Source organism: Monomorium pharaonis, chromosome 8, assembly GCF_013373865.1.
Source record: "Monomorium pharaonis isolate MP-MQ-018 chromosome 8, ASM1337386v2, whole genome shotgun sequence".
In the NCBI taxonomy this organism is placed as follows: Eukaryota; Metazoa; Arthropoda; class Insecta; order Hymenoptera; family Formicidae; genus Monomorium; species Monomorium pharaonis.
In genome coordinates this window covers 17,750,467-17,771,964 of record NC_050474.1, presented here as the reverse complement: position 1 = coordinate 17,771,964, position 21,498 = coordinate 17,750,467, and the positions used below count along the sequence as shown (strand labels likewise).

General features: G+C 29.7%; 1 protein-coding gene and 1 long non-coding RNA gene across 2 annotated transcripts; both read right to left on the bottom strand.

The window, feature by feature from the left end:
* Positions 1–111: 111 nt before the first annotated feature.
* LOC105829029 (contactin) lies at positions 112–14,955 on the bottom strand. Its single transcript, XM_012667665.3, has 8 exons — positions 13,727–14,955; positions 12,881–13,259; positions 12,697–12,799; positions 11,462–11,934; positions 10,926–11,204; positions 9,109–9,558; positions 8,141–8,856; positions 112–5,728 (listed from the first exon to the last, which is right to left on the bottom strand). Exons 1-8 carry the CDS (start codon positions 14,543–14,545, stop codon positions 5,261–5,263), a joined length of 3,687 nt encoding a protein of 1,228 aa, XP_012523119.1. The 5' UTR covers positions 14,546–14,955; the 3' UTR covers positions 112–5,260.
* A 4,098-nt stretch (positions 14,956–19,053) lies between these two features.
* On the bottom strand, positions 19,054–20,673 carry LOC105833874. The gene is made up of 2 exons (XR_001138842.3): positions 20,444–20,673; positions 19,054–19,856 (listed from the first exon to the last, which is right to left on the bottom strand). It is a non-coding gene; the product is annotated as an uncharacterized LOC105833874 (long non-coding RNA).
* Positions 20,674–21,498: the final 825 nt, after the last annotated feature.

Sequence of the window (21,498 nt, the reverse complement as noted above, 5' to 3'; positions counted from 1 at the left end):
AATTTAGTCTATGACCACATCTCTTTTTTTTACACTGAGTTTAATGGCTTAATCAGGTTTACTTCAATCTCCTGGTTTCTTTTTATAAAAGATAAAAAATACAAGTAACTGTATATAAGAAATATATAAGTATATTATACAAAACTGATACAAAAGGCAAAAAACAATGTTACAATCGTACAAAATTTATTGTATACGACGCGCGCGCATGTGCGTGTGTGTTTATATTTTTGCAATGCAATGCATAATGTATGCACAAGAATGCATAAAAAAGAAAATACAAAATTGAAGAAATTGATATTCCTACTGTGTTTACTGTTACTAATTAAGCAGGTAATATCGGTATTCAATAACAGATAATTAGAGCGATTTCATCATTCTCATTACTTGCATTATACATATATAAACTATTTGGTATTTAAACATAATATAAATAATGAGTATAGTTATGAAATTTCGTTGTATACTAATATTAAAAAAGCATCAAAATATAGATATTTCTTAAATATAGATAATACTCAAAACTAAAATATGATATTTATTTTATATCTTGTAGGTCAACACTTGGTGAACACTATTATAGTTTATATAAACTTTTTTCGTATAACATCTTTGAAGTATTCTAATACCATCATATCTTTCTTGACAGATTTTTTAGAGTAAATAAAAAAGAAAAATGTTCCAATGAAAAATATATACATACATAAATTTATATATTAGAAAATAATTAATATAAAATATATATAAATGCAATTTTGCAAACTGTATCGATATAATTATATTAATATATAGCTACATTAGTATATAATTCAATATTAACTAAAATTTTAATAATTAACAGTATTAGAATAATTCAACAGATTAACAAATATTCGCATATTGTCAAAGTTAGCCGAGTGTTCATTACTTCCTACTGTATATATGGACGGAAAATGACGGTGCTGTTTACATTAGCACGTTATATTTTGGTTATTGTTAGTTATTAATTCTTTAGTGTTATTAGTAAATTATAGTATATTAACATACGTTTATTAATGTTGAATAAATATTTTGGTAATTATTTATTATAGAGAAGCCATCTCTGATTGTTTAAATTTTGACATATATTATCAAGGTCATGACCCTGAATAAGTTAACCATCGCTCCATTATTTATTAAAAAGTTACTAACAAAAAAAATGTTCCAATGGGCTTTCGATTTTTTCACGCAAAGTGTTTATCCCACATTCCCCATGCTTACAGTATGAAATAAGATTTATAAGTTTATTTTACCTTTTGCATACAAAATAATAGGAAAAAGACAAATAGCATACATACAACTATAAAATCGAAAACTCATTTAAAACAGAACAATTATGGACCTCGTCTCAGAATGTTAGTATCTTAAATATAAGAGAATGTGAGATGAACTTCACTTCGCGTGGAAAGTCAAAAACCTACAGTAAAACAATAATTATATACTTCGTGTTTTTTCTACATGAAGTAATAGAGATTCTTGTGTTTACAGTCCGAAACGAGTATTTTGTTTCACATGGGTTTTAGACCTTCCACGCAAAGTACACGATGTCCATTCCCCATTAACTTTCATACAATGCGAAGCGGAATCCTCAAATGAGGTTCAAATGACAAAAATTTTATTCCGTTTATGAAACATTTTTTGTTATTAACTTTTTAACGATTAATGACGACTAATACTTCTTGAAGGTCACAGAATCGTGATCTTGATATATTACGATTAAGGCAATCTAAGGTGACCCCCCTGTACTAAATAATTATTGTTTGTTATCAATGTGCTCTTATTTTTAATATAAGTAAACTGCTTGTATAATACACTTTTGTACATTGTAAAGAAAGAGAAAAAAGTGAACATGTCTATATATTTTTCATAAATTATAGATTTAACTCTATTACCAGTTACAATATCAATATGAATAGTCATTTCTTACTTTTTCCTGTTGAAATTTGTCAAAATTTTGCTATCACATCATAATCTTTGCATTTGCAAACTTTGCTCTATTAACTATTTGAAAATTTTTATTCCCATTTACCAAGTAGTAAAAAAAAATTCCTATCACAAATTCTATTCTAAATCATGCGATATAACAAACGGACTGAGAGAATTCGAAGAAAAATATAATAAGGATAAAGTTTCAAAATTTTTAATGATTGTAATTGATGCAAGTTTATTTTAGGCGTCAACAAAAACTGTTGATTAATTCTCAATAAACATTGAAAAATTTAAATATAAAGAATAGCATCTTAACAAAGTTGTAAAAGATGAAACGTAATCTAATTGCAGATATAAAAATTGTTTAAAAATATTAATTTTAGCTTATGAAATAAACTATAATTTAAAGATATGTCTAGAATCACATAAGAAATAAGAAGGCGAGAGAAATAATTAATTAGTTTTTTTTAAAGTACAAAATAAAATTTTAAACATTTTTTGGAATTGCAAGACAGATTTTCAGGTATTAATGAACAATCAACGAAAATTACGCCCATTTATGAATCTATTAAGGAAGAATCATTGGAAAATACTGCAAAGAATGAATTAAAGCGTTGATAAGCAATTAACAAAAATTGCACTTAAAAATCCTGAAATATTTATGAGAAACTATTTTAATTAGATATAATATTAAATAAAAGTATAATTTAAAATAATAATTATAATAAAAGCTGAATGTGAGCACATATAAAACGCATAATCACTAAAATGTCGATTTTAATTTAAACAGTTCGTGATTTAATTAAATAATATTTCAAATTTTTAGGTACAAATAAAAAGTGGACTGGCTAAATAAATTTGTACATGAAGGATTTCCCTTTGAGAAATGTTGTAAAAAGAAGTTTTGCTCGCTTAAATTAAATTTTTGAAATTTATGGCCGCCATATTGGATTCGCCATCTTGAATTTTAAAAATCTGACTTCAGATTCGTAATCATTGACCCCAAAAACCTCTAAATATTAAGAAAAGAAGTAGATCTCAAACAATAATGCGCCACTCAAAATGTTAAAAGAATAAAGAAAATGCACTACTTAATTATTAATTTATTGTTGATGAAAAGGATTCAGATATTTCAAGAAGTTTGAGGTGACTTTTTCAGAATTAAAGTATACGTATTGATATCTTCATATGAACTGGATTTATACCAAGAATAAACAAAATGTTTTTCAGACTGCTCTTTTTCCCATATCTAGATTTGCAGTTATAAAAAGTTCATAAAACTAATCTTTTTTTCTTGACTTTTAATCTTAATTTGAATTGCACGATATTGTTCGTATATGTTATCCCTAAGGAAATACGCTTTCATTTTGTACATATATATCGTAGATTTTGTATACTAAGCAAATATTGTCATTAAGTAACAGCTCTACATACTCAAAATGAATTTTTTTTTGTTTTTGATATTAAATCAACCGTATTCCTCTAGATTTTGGTGCGTACTTTAATTATGTAAAGGAGTTTTGCAATTCTATAAAGCCAATTAAAAGATTAGTTTAATAAAAAAACATCGGTGAAACAGAGGACTTTAGGATTCCCTTAAAAGTTGACAAATTTAGTTTTATCTCATCTCATTTCATCGCCTATGGTTAGATAATTTTCATCATTTTTCTTTTACTTAAAAAAAGTGACGTAATAGTCAAAGAAAGATAGGAAAAAGTGGTCGATTTTTGCCCCTAGCCTGCAAATGAAATCAATGTGTTTTCTTATAGTTTGGTGATATTTTTTTGTCTAAAAATGCAAGAAGGCCTAAAACAGAGAAAATATATCAATAGAATTAGATTCTTAACAATATTCATACTTTTATTTCTGCTTTAGGCCTTTTTGTCGTATTTTCACACAAAAAATATCACCATGTTATTCTACAACCAAAAAACTATAAGAAAATATATCGATTTCACTTGCCGACTAGGGGCGAAAATTTACCACTTTTTCCCATCCTCCCTTTAATAATGAATTCGTGTTAACAAACAAAAATAGCAGTCAAAAATAAACATTTACAATAGTTAAATTTTGTTAACAGTGTGCATTATATATGGGAAAAGAAGTATTTTCAAAGCTAAATCTTTAAAACAATAAATCACATTGGAACAAACTAAAAATATATTTTAAAACTAAAGGTTAATATCTTGATATACTTTTTTTTTCAAGAACACGATGTAGTAGCCAGGCAAAAATATATTGGAAGTGACTATTCATACTTATGTTGCAGAAAAAAAGTCCAGTTTTGTCAGACGGTGTAATCTGCACAAAAATTTAAATAAAAAATCTGTATTTTAAAATTATTTTTAGATGTTCAAATGTCTAAAATTTGTATTTGTAAATATTGATACTTATTTCAAATACTGTATTCCAAATTACTTTGCTTATCTCAAAAATGTACCGTGGAATGAGGTAGAATATTATTCTAGAAGAGACTTGACACTTTTACAAATAAAAAACAGGCCTCTAATATTTGAAATTATATATATTGGACGTCAACTGGACTCCACCTGCTTAAAAATTGACGCAATCAAATCGAGTGTTTGAGAGCTTAAAATTTTTGTGAGAGCATGGCCTTTCGGATGCTAATTAGCGCCTTAGCCAAATCCAATATGGCCGTGTCAATATAGCGGGTGAAAGGGCGAAAGTCCTCTAAATTGGTCATGAATATAGTTATAAGCCAAATAAAATTCTTTTGCATGGAACCAGATTATCAAGTCTATATGGTTTTTGATTTGCTAAATATAGAGTATATAGACCATATAAACATATAGATAATATATTTCTCGTGAATTTTAAAATGAATAAAAAAATGTATATTACATTAAATATAATGCTTTTATTATAAAATAAAGGTATACTAAACTTGTGATTATTCTGCTGAACATATTTGAGTCAAATGAGATTGGTTTCAGTCTCCTTACAATATCATAATTTTTCTTAAAAAATAATTGTGGAAGTACTTAAATGAAATGCCATTGTTAAAATACTGAAAACAAAAGCTGTCTACATCATTAAGTAGCACTATTGACGTAACAATATTAATTTTAGCCCGTCAAAGATCAATTTGACAGATTATAAAATGAAAAAATTATTTCATTTTCTCATCATAAAAAAAGGCCTTATAATATCTCATTAAACCTTATTTAATATTTGTTTAGTCTCCGTTAAACATTAGCTTTCTTTTAGCTTTCTTGTTCAAGCTTTGTTCAAGCTTGTTTTAGCTTTCTTGTTTCTTATAGTCGTAAATAGCCTTACTAGGAGTTATTTTACACTATACATAATTGACTCGCAAAAACAATAAAAAAATTATGCCTAAAGCGGCGTCCAAGATCTTGTTACCAGCACTGCTCCTGAAAGCTGCAGCGTCGCCCATCTGGAATGTATGAGTAGGACTCGACATCCGGCCGTCGCCACCGTTGCTGAATGCAAGCACTCTTAGGTGATACGCCTTGCCTGGACTCAAGTTCTTGATGTCAGCTTCCAACTTGGAACCACCTGGTATAATCGTGTCATTCGCCGTGCTCATATCTTGATCGACTTCCCACACTCGTATCTTGTATCCGATCAGCGGCTCTTCCTCTAAACTTGGTTGCACGTAACGCCAGACAACCCTCACTGTTGACGGATTTACACCGTATACGTTTACTGATGATGGCGGTTTTTGTGGTGCCTTGCGATAAGTTCGTTCTAAGTATCGTTCGCTTTCTGGACCTTCTCCAGCGGTATTATAAGCCATTACCTTTAAGAAATTTGTGATCCTTATTTAAATATTTCATTTGCTAGTATATTTTAAATATCTTTTTATTCATGTCCTTTTTATTCTTTAACCCCTTAAATGTGGAATTACAAAATGCAAAAGTGATATAAAATATATAAGATATTGATTTATATGTTAATTTACATGTAATATGGTTTTTGAAATTATTAACATGAATGTAATGTCAAAATTGTTAATTAAAAAATAGCGTATTTAATAACACAATTTATAATAAAATAGATAGTATTAATTTCATTTCATACATTTTTGTTTAATAATCCGAAATTGTTTTTTATTTGCTTTAAGTTGCTGTGCAATAGATTTTTAGATCACCTATTGATCTTATTAAAAACGTATATGTACGAGCATTTTATGATTCTGAATATCAATCGGTACTTAGACTGCAGAGCTATGAGAGCTGGGTTCCGAAATTTAAAATAAAAATATATAATTTACGTTACATATACGTGACAGTACATATTGAAATGTAGTCACAGTAAAGAATAGCTAAAAATTGGCCGAAATGTGCAATTTATGTTAATAATGCAATTTTGTAATTCGATAAAAAGTGTCGTTCGTTATTGCGTCATATATTTATATATTTTAGTTTAAAAAAAACTGCGCAAAGACAGTAATAATATCTTATTGAATTGCAGAATCGCACTGCTGATCTAATTTATAATCTAAATTTATAATTTATACAAAAGCATATTTGATAAATATTTTAATTGCTTAAAATAAATTTTGTAAAATATAAATTTGTCACACACATATACATATTTTTAAAAGTTAATTAAAAATTTTCAACTTTGAACCTAGTACTGCGTATCCTTTTACAATTATTTAAAAGAATTCGTCGCATTTATCTTTTATGAAATACTTCAAAATTTTGTGATTTTTAAAATCGCTGTTTTAAATTTGCATTAATAAATTAAAAAATTTTAATTAAAAATTAAAAATTTTTGATTTTACAAACTTTTAAGAAATTATTTTAGTATAATTAATAATTTTTCTAAAAAAAAATATCATGACGTCTGTAGATGTAATACACACTCAAAGGATTAAAGAGGTTTATCAGTTTTTTCATCTAATATAAGAACTTAATCAGATTTTGAGATTAAGTGTATGATTAATAAATGTATAAGCTATTTTTAGATTTTTTCAAATTTTTTGACTATAGTTTTCTTTAAATAATTTTTTACAGCATTAAACCTCTCTTTCATGAGAAAAAAAAGTTTGAAGTAATTTAATAAAACAAAAATTTTGATAAATTATTCATAAAAATTGAGTTTATAAGAATATTTTTGAATTAAAAAAATAAAGTTTTATTTTCAGGTAAGAGAAATATTCCTGAATTATACAATTCTCTTTAAATATGTATTTAAATTACTTGCAAAATGTGGTACCCAATGTCACTTGTTATTTCATTAAAATCATTAAAACAATTGTTTTTTTAATAATATAAAATAGACTAATATGTGAAAACAATTAATTAAAAATAAACCTTATTCATCCTTTCGTGTTAATATTTTTTATATTTTTTTAAATTTATCAAAATGCTCTTCAATCTTTTTTTAAAAATTGAACATCTTTATGAATTTTTTTCTTTGATATTTATTAATATTATTAAAAAATATTTTTTAATAATTTATCGTTCTTGTTTAAATTTTATTTATTATCTATTATTTTGAAGATGGCAATATATACCAAAATGGCAATATACCAAATCTCTAGTATTAAAAAGAAAATATGTAAATAAAAAGTCACGTGATTTCCTTCCACTTTTTAAAGCTAGAAAAACTTCCTAAATAATTAATATTTTATATAATAAATATTTCAAACAATATTGTAGTTGAGTTTTACCATGTATTAGGTGAGTGAAAAAGTTTTGCCATTTAACAGATGTTGTAACGAATGATTTTTATTGACAAAGCAGTCAACATATATATTATATATCACTAAAAAAGAAATATTATCAGCATTGAAAAAAAATTGATTAAATTTGAATAAGTTGTGGTGTTTTTAAATAAGAATAAGAAAGGACTCATGTGCATGTAATGATATATGAATTTTGGCATAAATATTCAAAATAGCATAAAAATATATGTAATGTATTTAGAGAGAATGTTGTGTTAATTCTAACCCGATTCACTAAATTTAAACAAGGTGATTTCAATTTTAAAGACCAATTACACTCTAGACGGTCTTCTGATATTGACGACAACGTAGGTAATTTAGTGGATGCATACCCACGAATTACGATAAAAGAAATTGCAATTGAAAAATCAAACATCTTAACATATTAAATATAAAAAGTTTTTCACTCATTCAATACATTCTTAGTAGAAATTCATATAAAAACGTAAATAAAAGACTATATTTTTTTAGTTTTACCTTTACATAATAATATGTATCTGGTTGTAATCCAACAACAAGCGACCAAGGACGAACGGTGCGTGATAAATAATAAGTAGCATCTTCTTCGCGAATACTTTCTTTCCAATATTTGATTCTGTGGCCGATTAGCTTGCCTCGTACTCGCTCTCGAGTCTGTTCGATCGGTAGCCAGCTGACATTCAAACTAGTGCTATTATAACTCATGGCAAACACTTGTTGCGGCGCAACTTGTGGCATGTCCTCCGCGCTGTATACCGTCTCGATTTCGGATATAGGGCCCTCGCCCATCGCATTAATCGCTTGTACTTTTACTTCATATTCTGTGTAGTAATACTTTGGTTGAATTGACACAACACTGCTACCGACATTGCCATATTCCTTCAAGGACAACGATTGAAACTCCGTATCGTATCCCTTGCGACGCCAGAATATCTTATAATAGATTCCAGGACCATTCTGATTAGATGGACTGAGAGGATCCCATGTGATCGTGAGATCACCAATCTTTCCTCCACCACCGCTAATATTCGACGGTGCTTTCGTAGGTTTATCGGACGGAGTGCTGTATTGAGGTGAAGGAGTTGATGGTGGGCCATAACCAAATTCATTAAAGGCATGCACACGGAACTCATATGTGGAATGAGGATTCAAAACATTCTCCAGATATGCCTCTTTTCGACCATTATATCTGTCCATTTCGATAGCCGTAATATCTAAAAGGATTCATAAAACATTAATTTAAAATACACAGAAAGAAACATTAGTATCAAATTGAAACTAATATATATTTTGTTTAACATACATAAGCAAAAAATTATATTCTTGCTTATGAAACAATGATGATTTGCTTATATATAATTTAATCTTTTTAAAGAATTTGATACTTTTAAATTTAACATTATATAATCTTATTTTAATAATTAATTGATAATTTCAAAATCATGATTATCGAAGATCAAACTTACTTTCTACAAGAGGAAACCATGTACGATTCCAATTTGTTCGCGCACTTATTGTGTACATAGTTATTGGTTTGCCATGCAAGGCACCATCAGTCCATCGTAACGTGGCTGAAGTTTTGATGATATTTACAACCTGTACTCCACCAGGTGGTCCCGGTGGTCCTTGCACAATTAGAGCAAGTTTACTCGATATTTCGCCAACAGCGCTTCTCAAGATACATTCATAATCACCAGCTTCAGTAAATGTGGCATTTATAATATCCAGATACTCGCCACCGACATGCAATCGCGGATTATTCTGCATGTCCTTATTACGGATACGCATACCGTTATGCATCCAAACATACGCTACGTCCAACATTTCGTCTGTTTGAGCCAAACAGCGCAATGTCAGATTATAATTGTAGTTTAAAACTAACAATGGCGGCAGTCTTTGAATAAATTGTGGTCCACCTGCACAAATAATTTTATATAATTAACTATTTACTATAGTATCTGAAGATATTGTTACGGGTCATATCTGTAGTTGTTACTCTGTGTGTGTGTGGATCATTACAAAGAGTTTGTTCAGATCGCATGCTCCAACATACTCTTATTCATTCCGGTGCGCTCGTTGACCAATCGCATTAATTAGTTGGCACAATAGGAGTATGTTGGAGCATGCAATCCGAACAAACCCAAAGTGTCGGTTTGTAATTCAATCTTTGAGATCAAGCAATCTATGGTTTCTCTCTCTCTCTCTCTCTCTCTCTCTCTCTCTCTCTCTCTCTCTCTCTTTCTCTCTCATTTTACTTTTGATTTTATTGTGTTGGAGAAAAAAAATTTATATTTTTTAATACGGTTTATTGTTTAAAAAAACTTATCAAAATATAACTGTTTAATTAAGAAACAAATGTAAAAAATTAATCCATTTTCAGAGATTGATTTTATCTTTGCAGAGTAAATTCAAACAATGAAAAAAAAAGTATCATGTATCAAATTATGGCTGCGTTTCGATATTTACTGTCAGTACTGAAAATCTACAGTATATGTGACGTAAACTATTTTTCAGCACTGACAGCAATTTTGACGTATGTTGTGCTAACAGTTTTCATTCATATTCATAACATATATTCTTTTCATCAAAATCGGTTGAGCCATTTTCAAGAAAATTGACTTTTTATTGTTGACTCCACCTTATATTACTGTCTATATTTCAACTGTAGAAAAGATTTATAATTCTGTATGTAAACAATGATAACTTTGTATAAATAATAACGCTTGATTATGATAAATGCATATTCAATATGGATAAATAAATCATGGGATGAATAGATAAATATAAAATTTTTGCAAGAACCAAACAAGTTTAGAGTTCAAAAAAAATTTTTTTTAAGTCCTCAAAATTTATTAATTAAAGCTTAAAACTTTTTCTTAAATCTTGTGTTCACAATCTAAGAACTTAATTCAAATTGGATGTTAAATATAAAAATTATATATACTCATATTTTTATATTTATTATATGTAGTAATTTTCTAGTAGCTGATATATTTGGCATTTAGCTTGGATCAAGTTCTTGAATCGTGGACACAAGATTTTATATATATCCCAGCAAACACAAATTAACAGTTATATAACTGTTAATTGGTATTTGTTGAGATTATAATTTAAAGAAAAATTATTATTTGGAGTTACAATTAAATTTTTTCTGTGTCCAATAAATGTATCTTTTTGGTTTGTTTTTTTAAAGCAATTTTTCACTTTAATGGTTTGTTAATATCTCTTTATATAAATATATTTTTGCAAATTTAGGATTTTGAGTATTAAATTAATAACTTACGTAGTACAATCAGTCGTCCACGAGTTTCATCGCTGCCGTACTGATTTGTCGCTGTGCACACATACGTTCCCTCATCGTCTCGTGATACCGGACTGATAATAAGATTTCCAGTTTCCAAAATTCTTCGCCTACCGCCCGATCCGATCACGTTTCCATCTTTTTTCCAAACAAATTTAGGTCTAGGTGCAGCTTCGGGTTTGCACACAATCGTGACGTTACCTCCTTCCGCTGCATATGTTTCAGATTCCATAGGTCGTTTCTTAAAAGAAGGTTTTAACGCTGAAATATCAAAGAGATGTATTATATAATGATAAATTACACATTGACAAAATAATAATCCATTATTTTTATCAAAAGTGGAAAGTAACGTGTTATTTGCGACACCGTTACCCTTACAATTATTTTTTTTTTTTTTGTAGTTGTGGATTGAAAATTGCGTAATTTATTTTTTGTAACTATAATAAATTATTTTTAAAAAATAACTAAGATTCCCTTCATTATATAGTCGTTAGATATAAAAAATTATTAATACTTACATAAGACTCTAAGTTGAGCCGACGAGTATGATGTTTTCAACTGATTCCTCGCGCGACATTGATACATAGCTTGATCCCTTTCGGGATCCAAATATCGTATATTTAATACATTATCTTGTATAGTATAACGATCTCTATCTTCAGGCGGTAAAGTATACATGTCCAAGAGTTCTCCGTTTCTAAACCAACTATAGGTAACATCTGGTATACCAAATGCCTCACAGGTCCAGGTTAAATCCGCTCGATTATCCATGTGTTTGTCGACCAATGGAATGGTAAAATTAGGTGCCGCCTGTATAGTCAATCGCACGGAATTTTCAATGGATAGCCTGTCGTTATGCACTCGACAAACATATTCTCCTTGATCCTCCACACGTACACGGGGTATTATCAATACCCGATTATAATTTGTCGTGTATACTCCACGCGGCAAAACAGAACCTCTTCTAGTCCAATTATATGAGGGAACAGGACTGTGAAAATAAATTAAAATTATATTAGAATAATAAAACATACTATATTATTATAATTATTATAACTGTTATCATATTTTATAAAATCCATATATATTTACATATATAGTGTCCAGAATTTAAATGTCAAAATTTTATCGAGCGTGTAAAAGATTGATCAATTCAGAAAAAAAGTTCTCAATTTGGAGACAATCAGAAAAAACGAAGTTTTCAAAGATGATCAAGAAGCACGGCAGTGCCTCGCACCAAGTGTATTATTACTCACGTTAGTCCATAATGAGTCTTAATGCCTAATAGTAATTTTGTGTGAATTTTTACAATGTCCAACTCATACTAACTGCGCGCCGTAATTTTGAAGTCGGTTTTGAAGCACAGTCTTTACATGAAGCTGGAATATATACCACTAGCAAATACCAAATATAAATGCAATGTAACACAAGAATAAATAAGTGTAATGTAACAAATGTTAGACTCTATTTATAGTGATGTAACTTTATTTTATATACACGATATGATAATACTGATGGAGTGCATATAAAGAAATTATCATGTATAAGCTCAGTTTAAATAAAAAAATATAAACAATAAAAAATAAATAAATTTTGCGTTTTTTGTAATTTTATTTCTTCAAATTGAAACAAAAACGAGCAATCTTTAATGGACTTTTATTTAGTTCATTGATTTTCTACAAATCTCAAATTTTTTTGTTTAAATTCAGGACACTCATAAAAAATGTCAAATAAAATATCACGAGTAACTTACTATCCGAATGCAATGCATTCTAGTCTAACTTCTTCTCCAGCTACTGGTGCTTCCGGAAATGCTTTTGGAAAATTATTAGGAAACTTCAATTGCTGGAAAGAAGCTGAAAAATTTTGAAAATTACATTTGCTTTATTATTTTCTATTTTAGATGTTCGAAAAACAAATCCAAAGTTTATAATTACAGTGCATATCCACCCTTAATGGAAAGAATGGTCCATTACGACCATTATCGGATGCAACACTTTGAACATTACATGAATAGTTTCCTCGATCAATCGTTTCTAATGCAGAAAAATAAAGCGCTCCATCATGAGAAACAAATACACGTTTATCCTCTTCTACAAAATTGGGAAAGTAATCGCGTGCCCAATAGTATTTAACACCTGGAAAATGTTGTGGAGGATCACAGTAAACTGCTTTGCCCCAATGATTATCTCCACGTTCTTCGGAACGTTTCAAATTGAACTCTAAAATGTAGCCAAATGATAGTTCGACGCTCTCAGAGATAATTGTGCCAAACTTGTTAGTTGCCTTACAATGATATGAGCCACGATCTTCTGTCTGTAAATAATAAATAACTTTATTGGTAATGATTAAGTGTATAATAATTTAAAAAATAACTAAAGGGTTTTCTATAAAAATTGAATAAACTTAAAAAGTTAAAATGTCACAAAACAAAAAAATTGATCTTAATCTAATCAAAATTTTTCGGTATAAATATTCTGATTTTTCTTGGGATACATAATAAATATGAGACACATAAGAGATGAGAGACATGATAGATATGAGAACAGGTTTAAAACTTTGATTAACATATTTTAAGAACCAATTTAAAAGAAAAAATCTAAACTTGTTTGGTTTTTGTTGGATTATATCTTAAAATTATAGTCTTGTCAGTGGTCTGTAAAAGATACTTTTTATTCTCAAAATCAGATTAATGTCTCCCATGTCTAAAAATTAACTCCCTGACTATTACTCGGCCTTATTCAACTCAAATACCTTATAATATTTAAAAAAGAGATGTTTACCTGTTCTGGTTCATAGATAATCAGTGTTCCACCACTCACAGTATATCTACTATTTGAGAGAGGATCTATTTTTGTTGCAATAAGTCGATCGTTTTCATAATCTTCCTTGAACCATTCATAAGTAGGGGTGGGATAGCCACCTGCCAAACAGCTTAGTGAAACATCATTGCTTATTCTTCTCTTTGATACGTCAAATACTTTGCTTGTAGGTTGCTTTATGAAATATGGCCCTCTTGGTATTTGAAGAGGGTTATCGATGTCGATTCCATACTGATAAGTACGGTCGTCCTCCACTAAGTTATGAAGAGTTGCAATAGGAGCTTCACAGATGTACAACAGCTCCTCCCTGCCAGTGACCTTCTCTAATCCCCAACGTTGAAGATTGTTCGAAAACGAGTATGCTAAATAATCTCGTCCAAAGATATTGTCATTGGGTTCAGGTAGAAAGGCATTGTCCATGTTTATTAATGTCGTACTATCTGCTTCGTTTATCCATAAACCACTCTGGAGTTTTACTCCAGTATACCATCTGCGATGCTGTGGATCTTGCCACAACAATTGATAAAGCAAAAATCCATGCTCTTCCATTGAATTAATGGCAAGCAAATCACTTTGGAACGCTTGACAATTCCGGCGTGCATCTTCTCGCGGTCTTAATGGACTTTTGATAAAACGATAGCATGACTCTTGGAAACGTATCCAATGCTGGGGACATTCATAAGCTTGTTCCCCGTATAGAATGTTTTGTGCAAATGTAGATAGTGAAAAGATCAGTAAGAACACCACGGTGGTTAATAAACAAGACATCGTTCTGGACATCTTGTAATTATATTACAAACATATTATAATGAACTTTGTAGTTTCAAGATTATTATTCTTATTCCTAATTGAAAATTACAACATTAGATTGTAACTTGGAAATGCAACAAAACTGACAAAGCTCTCAGAGACACTCCCTGAAAACGATCACGTTGCCGTATAACTTATAGTCTTGTTCACATATTCTATCATATAAGAACTTGGACTAGGCCTTCATTGTAGACGCGATATCAAAAATCGGTATTTACTTAAACGAATCTTATACGACTAAAGCTTTCTGAAGAGAAATAAAATGTAAAAAAAGGTGTTAAATAAAAGCACAAGCATTGAATCACAAATGCGACGCTACATCGCCAGACACTCCCTATGACGAATGGTGACGAAAATCAACGAACACATGACCGCCGAACGACCGAACTCCACGAAGCAGTAGGTTTGTTCTTGGTAGCTGCACTGCTGTACTGGTGCAATAATAGGTCTGTTTTTTATTCCTGCACTGCTGCCAGCTGCACTGGTGCAATAAGTTAGAATAAGACAAATATATTTTTTCTCATTCTAACTTACTGCACTAGTGCAGCAGTGCAGGATAAAAAACAAACCTAAATGCCCGATTTCTTCACTTCCCGATAAAGTTATCCGGAGGATAAATCTCAAGTTTAACCAATCACGTGCATGGATCTGATAGTTTATCTCCTGGGCCCCTATTCTTGAATTCATTCGCAAGAGAAACGTATTCGCAAATTCTGTTCTTACAGAAAAGTTAAAAATTTATTGGCTATCGTATGGCTTTCAACCAATAAACTTGCAACTTTTCTGTTAGAGCGGGTATTTGCGCATACGTTTTCTTGCGAATGAATTCAAGAATAGGGGCCCTGGGGCTCTATTCTTGAATTCATTCGCAAGAGAAACGTATTCGCAAATTCTGATCTTACAGAAAAGTTGGAAATTTATTGGTTATCGTATGGCTATTAACCAATAAACTTACAACTTTCTGTTAGAGCGAGTATTTGCGTATACGTTTCTCTTGCGAATAAATTCAAGAATAGAGCCCCTGAACTACATTCCAAAACGTCCTTTCCGAGGAAAATTTTACTCGATGTAATATAAGATACGTTACGTGTACTATATATTTCGAGTAAAATTTTCCTCGGAAAGGACGTTTTGGAATGTAGCCCTGGATAATTTTAACCGCAAGATAAGGCCGGATCTACAATAGGTGTAGTAAACCTTAGGCCGAAATCACATGGTGCGGAATAGAGCTGCGGAATAGAACGTGTGTCGGTGTGTCATAGAAGCAGCCAATCAGAGCTTTGCCGCATTAGAATGCGTTGATGCGGCAAAGCTCTGATTGGCTGCTTCTATGATGCACGTTCTATTCCGCAGCTCTATTCCGCACCATGTGATTTTGCAATGACTCCGAACTTTTTGCGAGTGGCAAACGTACCTATCTTAATTTATGCACATTAATTGTACCAAAAGACAATGTGTAAAGAATCAATCGTAAATATTAATTATGATGAACCATTGTTAATTTAATATTCCGTGAAAAAGAAAGCGAAAGAAACGATGAAAAATTTTAATGCGGTAAATATTTTAGTATATATATGTTATAAAAGAATATATATTATAAAAATATATATATTATATAAAAGAAAACTATCGACAGTGCATTTACGATATTTCTTTATCAATATAGGATTTATCAATATGATACTATACGATAAGAAACAAAATTAGAATTGTATGATACACTGTAAATAAGATATATATTTAAAAAAAAGAAAGAATTAATTGTATGAATGTACAATAAGCTTTCATTAATTTATTATTCGCAATTACGATAGAAATTAGATTATTTCTAGATTCCATAAATTTCTTTTAGCGATGGAGACAAATGTGCTATATATAAAAGTAAGTAATTAAGATGACTGCTCACACACGCATACATACACACATATACTAGATAGCACAAAATTAAAAATACATAGAAATTTCATAGAAATTTGATATGATTTTATCTCGAATCTATCATTTCTATCGGACACTAGATTTCCTGCTAGATAGAAAAGTTATAAAATTCTATCGTTTCTTATACAATATATATCGTATCTGAATTAAATGATTAAAACTTTATCTAAATATGAGTACTTTTCTATATGATCTTATCTAATTATCATACTGAATATGAAAGTTACGATTCAAGGTCTATAAGACTCTATATTAATTTGAAATTATCCCTATACGTTTTTATCAGATAATATATTACAATTTCGGCGGACATAAAGTTCTATCGTTCTTTATCGTATCCGAATAAAATGTTTTGTCCGGCAAAATTATAAAATAAATGTTCAATCCTTGAAATATCTCCTATTATAAAGACAACGATAGAAAACGATTTATTGTTCCATAACATATATTTGATAGAAATGTATAGGGACAATTTCAGATTAATTTGTATAGACTTTAAATCGTAATTTTTTCATTTAGTAAGATAATTAGATAAGATCATATAGGAACTCTTACTTTTATGATTTACTCATTTTAATTGAGTAAACGATTCTGTACGAGAAAAGTATAACGCTTACATTTTTTAAACTAGATTTACGATAGGTAATCTATACAAAAAATACAATATAGAAAGATAGAAAGTCTATCATATATATTTAAGATAAGCAATCTACTATTTACGAAACGCGATAGAATACGATTAATTTATATAAAACATGACTAGATAGAAATTGTTTCTTGTTAAAAACGATAGGTAATCTATACGAAAAATACGATACAGAAAGATAGAAAGTCTATCACGTATTTCAGATAAACAATCTAATATTTACGAACCAAAAACACGATTCAATTTGATAGAATTTTTTCTTATCTAATTCTATCGGATCTTTTGAGCAGGGATACTATTATTATCAAAAAATATAAAAAATATTTTGAGTTAATTCATATATTACCATAAATATTTTTCAGTACATTAAAAAAATATATTCTATATATTGTTGATAATAATTTTTGTGTCATTTCTAAATGGTTTATGAAAAATAATTATATAATCTTTAAAAAATATATTTTTGAACATAAATTTGTAAAATATGTATGAATATTTACGATAAATATTCTGTGCTCTCTGGGATATACACACGCAAAAGGAATGTGCATTCAACTGAATTATGACGTCACAAGTGAGAATTAGTCTGAGTTTTCGTGTAAATGGAAAGCAACAATAGTGTATCTAGACCGAGCAAAGAATCACTTTGAGTGTCTAGATATTTTGAGTGATTCTTTATTTTTTGAGACCAAGCATATTCAGGTGACGAGAATGCGGATGTTAGTGGATGAAAAATAGTTAAAGACAAAAAGAGCAAAGTAAGCAGCGTTTTCTCTCACCCTCTCTTCATTAAAAAGAGCAAAGTGCTTACTTTTTATTACTTGTCTCTTTCTGCGGCTTAAGTGGTTTTCTCGGCGCGTTTTTATTGGTATAATTTGAAAAATTAATTATTAGTTACCCCGATAGGAAAAGATTGATAAAATTGTATGACAAAATATTTTAAAAGATTTTATAATCTGTTATTATGAGGGCATAGTTGAGAAAATACATGTAGAAACATTAACCTTTTATAAAAAATTAATAAATGTTTACGTAATTAAATTTTGAAATGATATGTTGGCATAACAATAGCGATATGGCGAATCTTCTTAACAGCACATTTGCAAAATTAAATTTAGAAATAAATTGTGCAATAATCGAGAAAAATATTTTAGGCGTAACACGTTTAAAACATTTAGAAATATAATTGTGCACAAAAAAGATTCAAATTATTCCCCAATTATTCCTAAATTATGATGCACAAAAATTGAAACATGGAATGTGTAATATTGCATGTTTCAATATTTGTGCATTATAATGTAGGAATGATTTAAGAGTTTCTGACCGCTATTAATATCAATGAGATACTTAATTCTCCAACGGACGCAACTAATCTGTCAGACAAAGTGCCTCTTTTAATGTTTATTAAATGTCTAGTGAATAAATGATATTTGTTAAACTCATTGTAATATCTTTTGATATTAATTTTGAGTTAAATATTGAAGATTAAATGCTGTAAATATTGCACATTATTATTGCTGCATTATATTGTAAAAATATTGAAGATTATAATGTGACAATTTTAAATGCTGAAATAATTGCAAAATATTTATGTTTCAATATTTGTCTAATATTTAACAAATATTATTTAAGAATTATATTCTGACAAAACTGTCGCGTTATGGCAAATCATCTTAGCACAATCTTTAATGTCATTATTTTACAATGTTTGTAAAATCTTCCTATCGGGGTTATTATTGCAAATATCCAAAAAAAAACTTTGTGGTGGACTTTTACGTTCACTTCAATTCTTTCTACCTCGCCATAAATTATTGTGTGGTATTTATCGCTCACCCTGTATATAATTATAAATGAAATCGTTATTAGGATATGTGATTAAAATTCAATGTTATAATATTATTTTAATTTCATTATTTATTAAAAAAATACCAATTACACATATATTGCTTTTTTCATGATAGGTGATATATGCTCAGGTTAATATATGGTCAACTACAGATGGAAGTGTCAACATTCTTTTTAACTCTGCATATACTTCTAATATACAGTCTTTATACATTTCAATAGTTCTAGTTTTTAATGGAAGATCGTTAAGTCCTTTTAATGTATTGATTAATATTCTTTCTTTCCTATTACGATCCATGGATCTAAGTTGTTCTTTAATTTCTTTTCTTATTTCATGCTTTGTTACTTCACTATTGACTGTAGTTAATACTTCAGAAAATGAAACACTACCTCTAGATTGAGTCATCATATTGTTATATTTAGAAATAAAATTTTAGAATTATAAATTTGTAAAAATAAATAAAAAAGTTATTTAATAAGTTTAAAAATGAGATAGTAACTATATAATCACTTTAATATTTTTTTCTAAGACTTATATACTATGTTCTTATATTTTGACAATTTATTATAAAATTCCTTTATATCTTTAATTCTATTGTTACTATATAAGAACTAGTTTATTATTTTTTGTTTCAAATTTATTGGTATTCCTAAATAGTATTTCTTTGCGGTTTGCCGTTTGTCTCGACGACTGCTGTGATAACACGTCAGACCTGCGCCTGTTGAATCTCGTCTTAGTATAGTTTGCGTGGATCAGCTTAATCAGTCACGTCTTCTTATAGGCCCGACTCGATTTCTGCACTGGTTTTCCTCTGCTACAGCAATGGACTCGCCTGACCGGTACGATGGATTCTTTCAGAATATGAATATGGATCCGTTTATTTATTTTTGCTTATATATGATAATTATTATATTTATTTTGAGCATTTAAAGTATAGCAACAGCAATACTCTACTTAAAAGTATTAATTATTGGCCAATTTAATACTAGTATTAAATTGGCCCTAGTAGCAAAATACATTGGCAGTATATTGGCTAATATTGGTTAAATATTGGTTATATTGGGAATGCATTGGCCAATATTTTCCCAATGTTTCCCAATGTAACGCCAATATTGGTTATAAAATATTGGCTCCAAATTAAAATGCAATTAATGTCCAATATGAAAAATCGATTGGTTCAATATTAGCCCAATGCTGAACCAATATTGAACCAATATTTCTGCTTAGATAAATTGGCTAAATAAGATGAAGGATCCACTTTAATATTGGACCAATATTGAGAATATTATCTTTATACTACTTTCCAATATTGCGCCAATGTTTTTTGCTACTAGGACTATCTAATATTACATTTTTCTTACTTGACTTTAAACGCCCTTCGTAATTCAGCTGTTTGCTTAGTGTGGCAAGGCTTGACAATTCTTCATAATCCACTCACCTTTATGCGCGAGTTTTATTTCCCTCTTGCACGTCTCTCTTGTGTACGCAATTTGGCTCAAAAGATCACGAACGAAATTGTACGGGAATTTCGTACAATTCAGTGATATATAATGCTAGTTCTCCCGTTGAAGAATTGCTACTTTGCCTTTTCTTTAAAGAATACAGCCCAAGTTGCTTGCTTGAATCGTTTTAATACTGCCCCACCCTCGCGCTTTTTATCAAACGATTGTGTGTGCTTTCCAGCAAGACACAGTGTAACACAGTGTCCACTAGTGTGAGCGAGACACACTGACATGTTCTTTCTCACACTAATGGACACCGTGTTACACTGTGTCTTGCTGGAAAGCACACTGTATTATCATCGCCTTCTTTACTAAAATACACTAGAAATACGCCGCGAAATTTAAATCAATTACTAGCCAAAACCAAACTATCGAAAGCTTCCCAAGAGCCAAAGACCCTATTCTTGACTTAGGGTCGGTTGTTCCAACTTCTTGGTAAACTTACCCATCAGATCAATATAAGTTCGTCTTTATTTATTTAAGAAACTAAAGATAGACACATGCTTAATAGCTGGTAGGTATGTTTACCAAGAAGTTGGAACAACCGACTCATATTTGCGTATGCTACGTTTCAATGTTTTGTTCCATTCCTCTAGCGAGTTTACATAGAAGGAGCTTTCTAGCTCATAGGCATAGTATGAGCCAGTTGTTCTAATTTCTTGGTAAATTTATTTACCAGGTAAGCACGTGTCTATCTTCATTTCTTTTTTTAAATAAATGAAGACAAGCATATATTTACCTGACAGGTAAGAGCCACCGCACAAGCTTTTTCGTAACATGTTACGTTACGTTAAGTGCTCCATAAACCTAAGTTCGTACTTAAAATTAAACTTACATCAACGCACAAAGAAACTTTTAACGTAAGTTCTTAAGTTCTTACGTTAAGGATTTCTTTGTGCGTTGATTTAGTTCATATGAAGATTAGGTTCATATGAAGTACTTAACGTAACGTAACGCGTTACGGAAGAGTTTGTGCGGTGGCCCTTAGTTT

What these genes read in the sequence shown, in the direction of transcription:
- LOC105829029 (XM_012667665.3), bottom strand. Translation starts at nt 14,545, where the DNA reads ATGTCCAGAACGATGTCTTGTTTATTAACCACCGTGGTGTTCTTACTG. An exon ending in ATTAAGGGTGGATATGCACT is followed by an intron (nt 12,800 to 12,880) that starts GTAATTATAAAC and finishes AAAATTTTTCAG; the next exon opens with CTTCTTTCCAGCAATTGAAG. An exon ending in GAATGCATTGCATTCGGATA is followed by an intron (nt 11,935 to 12,696) that starts GTAAGTTACTCG and finishes TTATTTTCACAG; the next exon opens with TCCTGTTCCCTCATATAATT.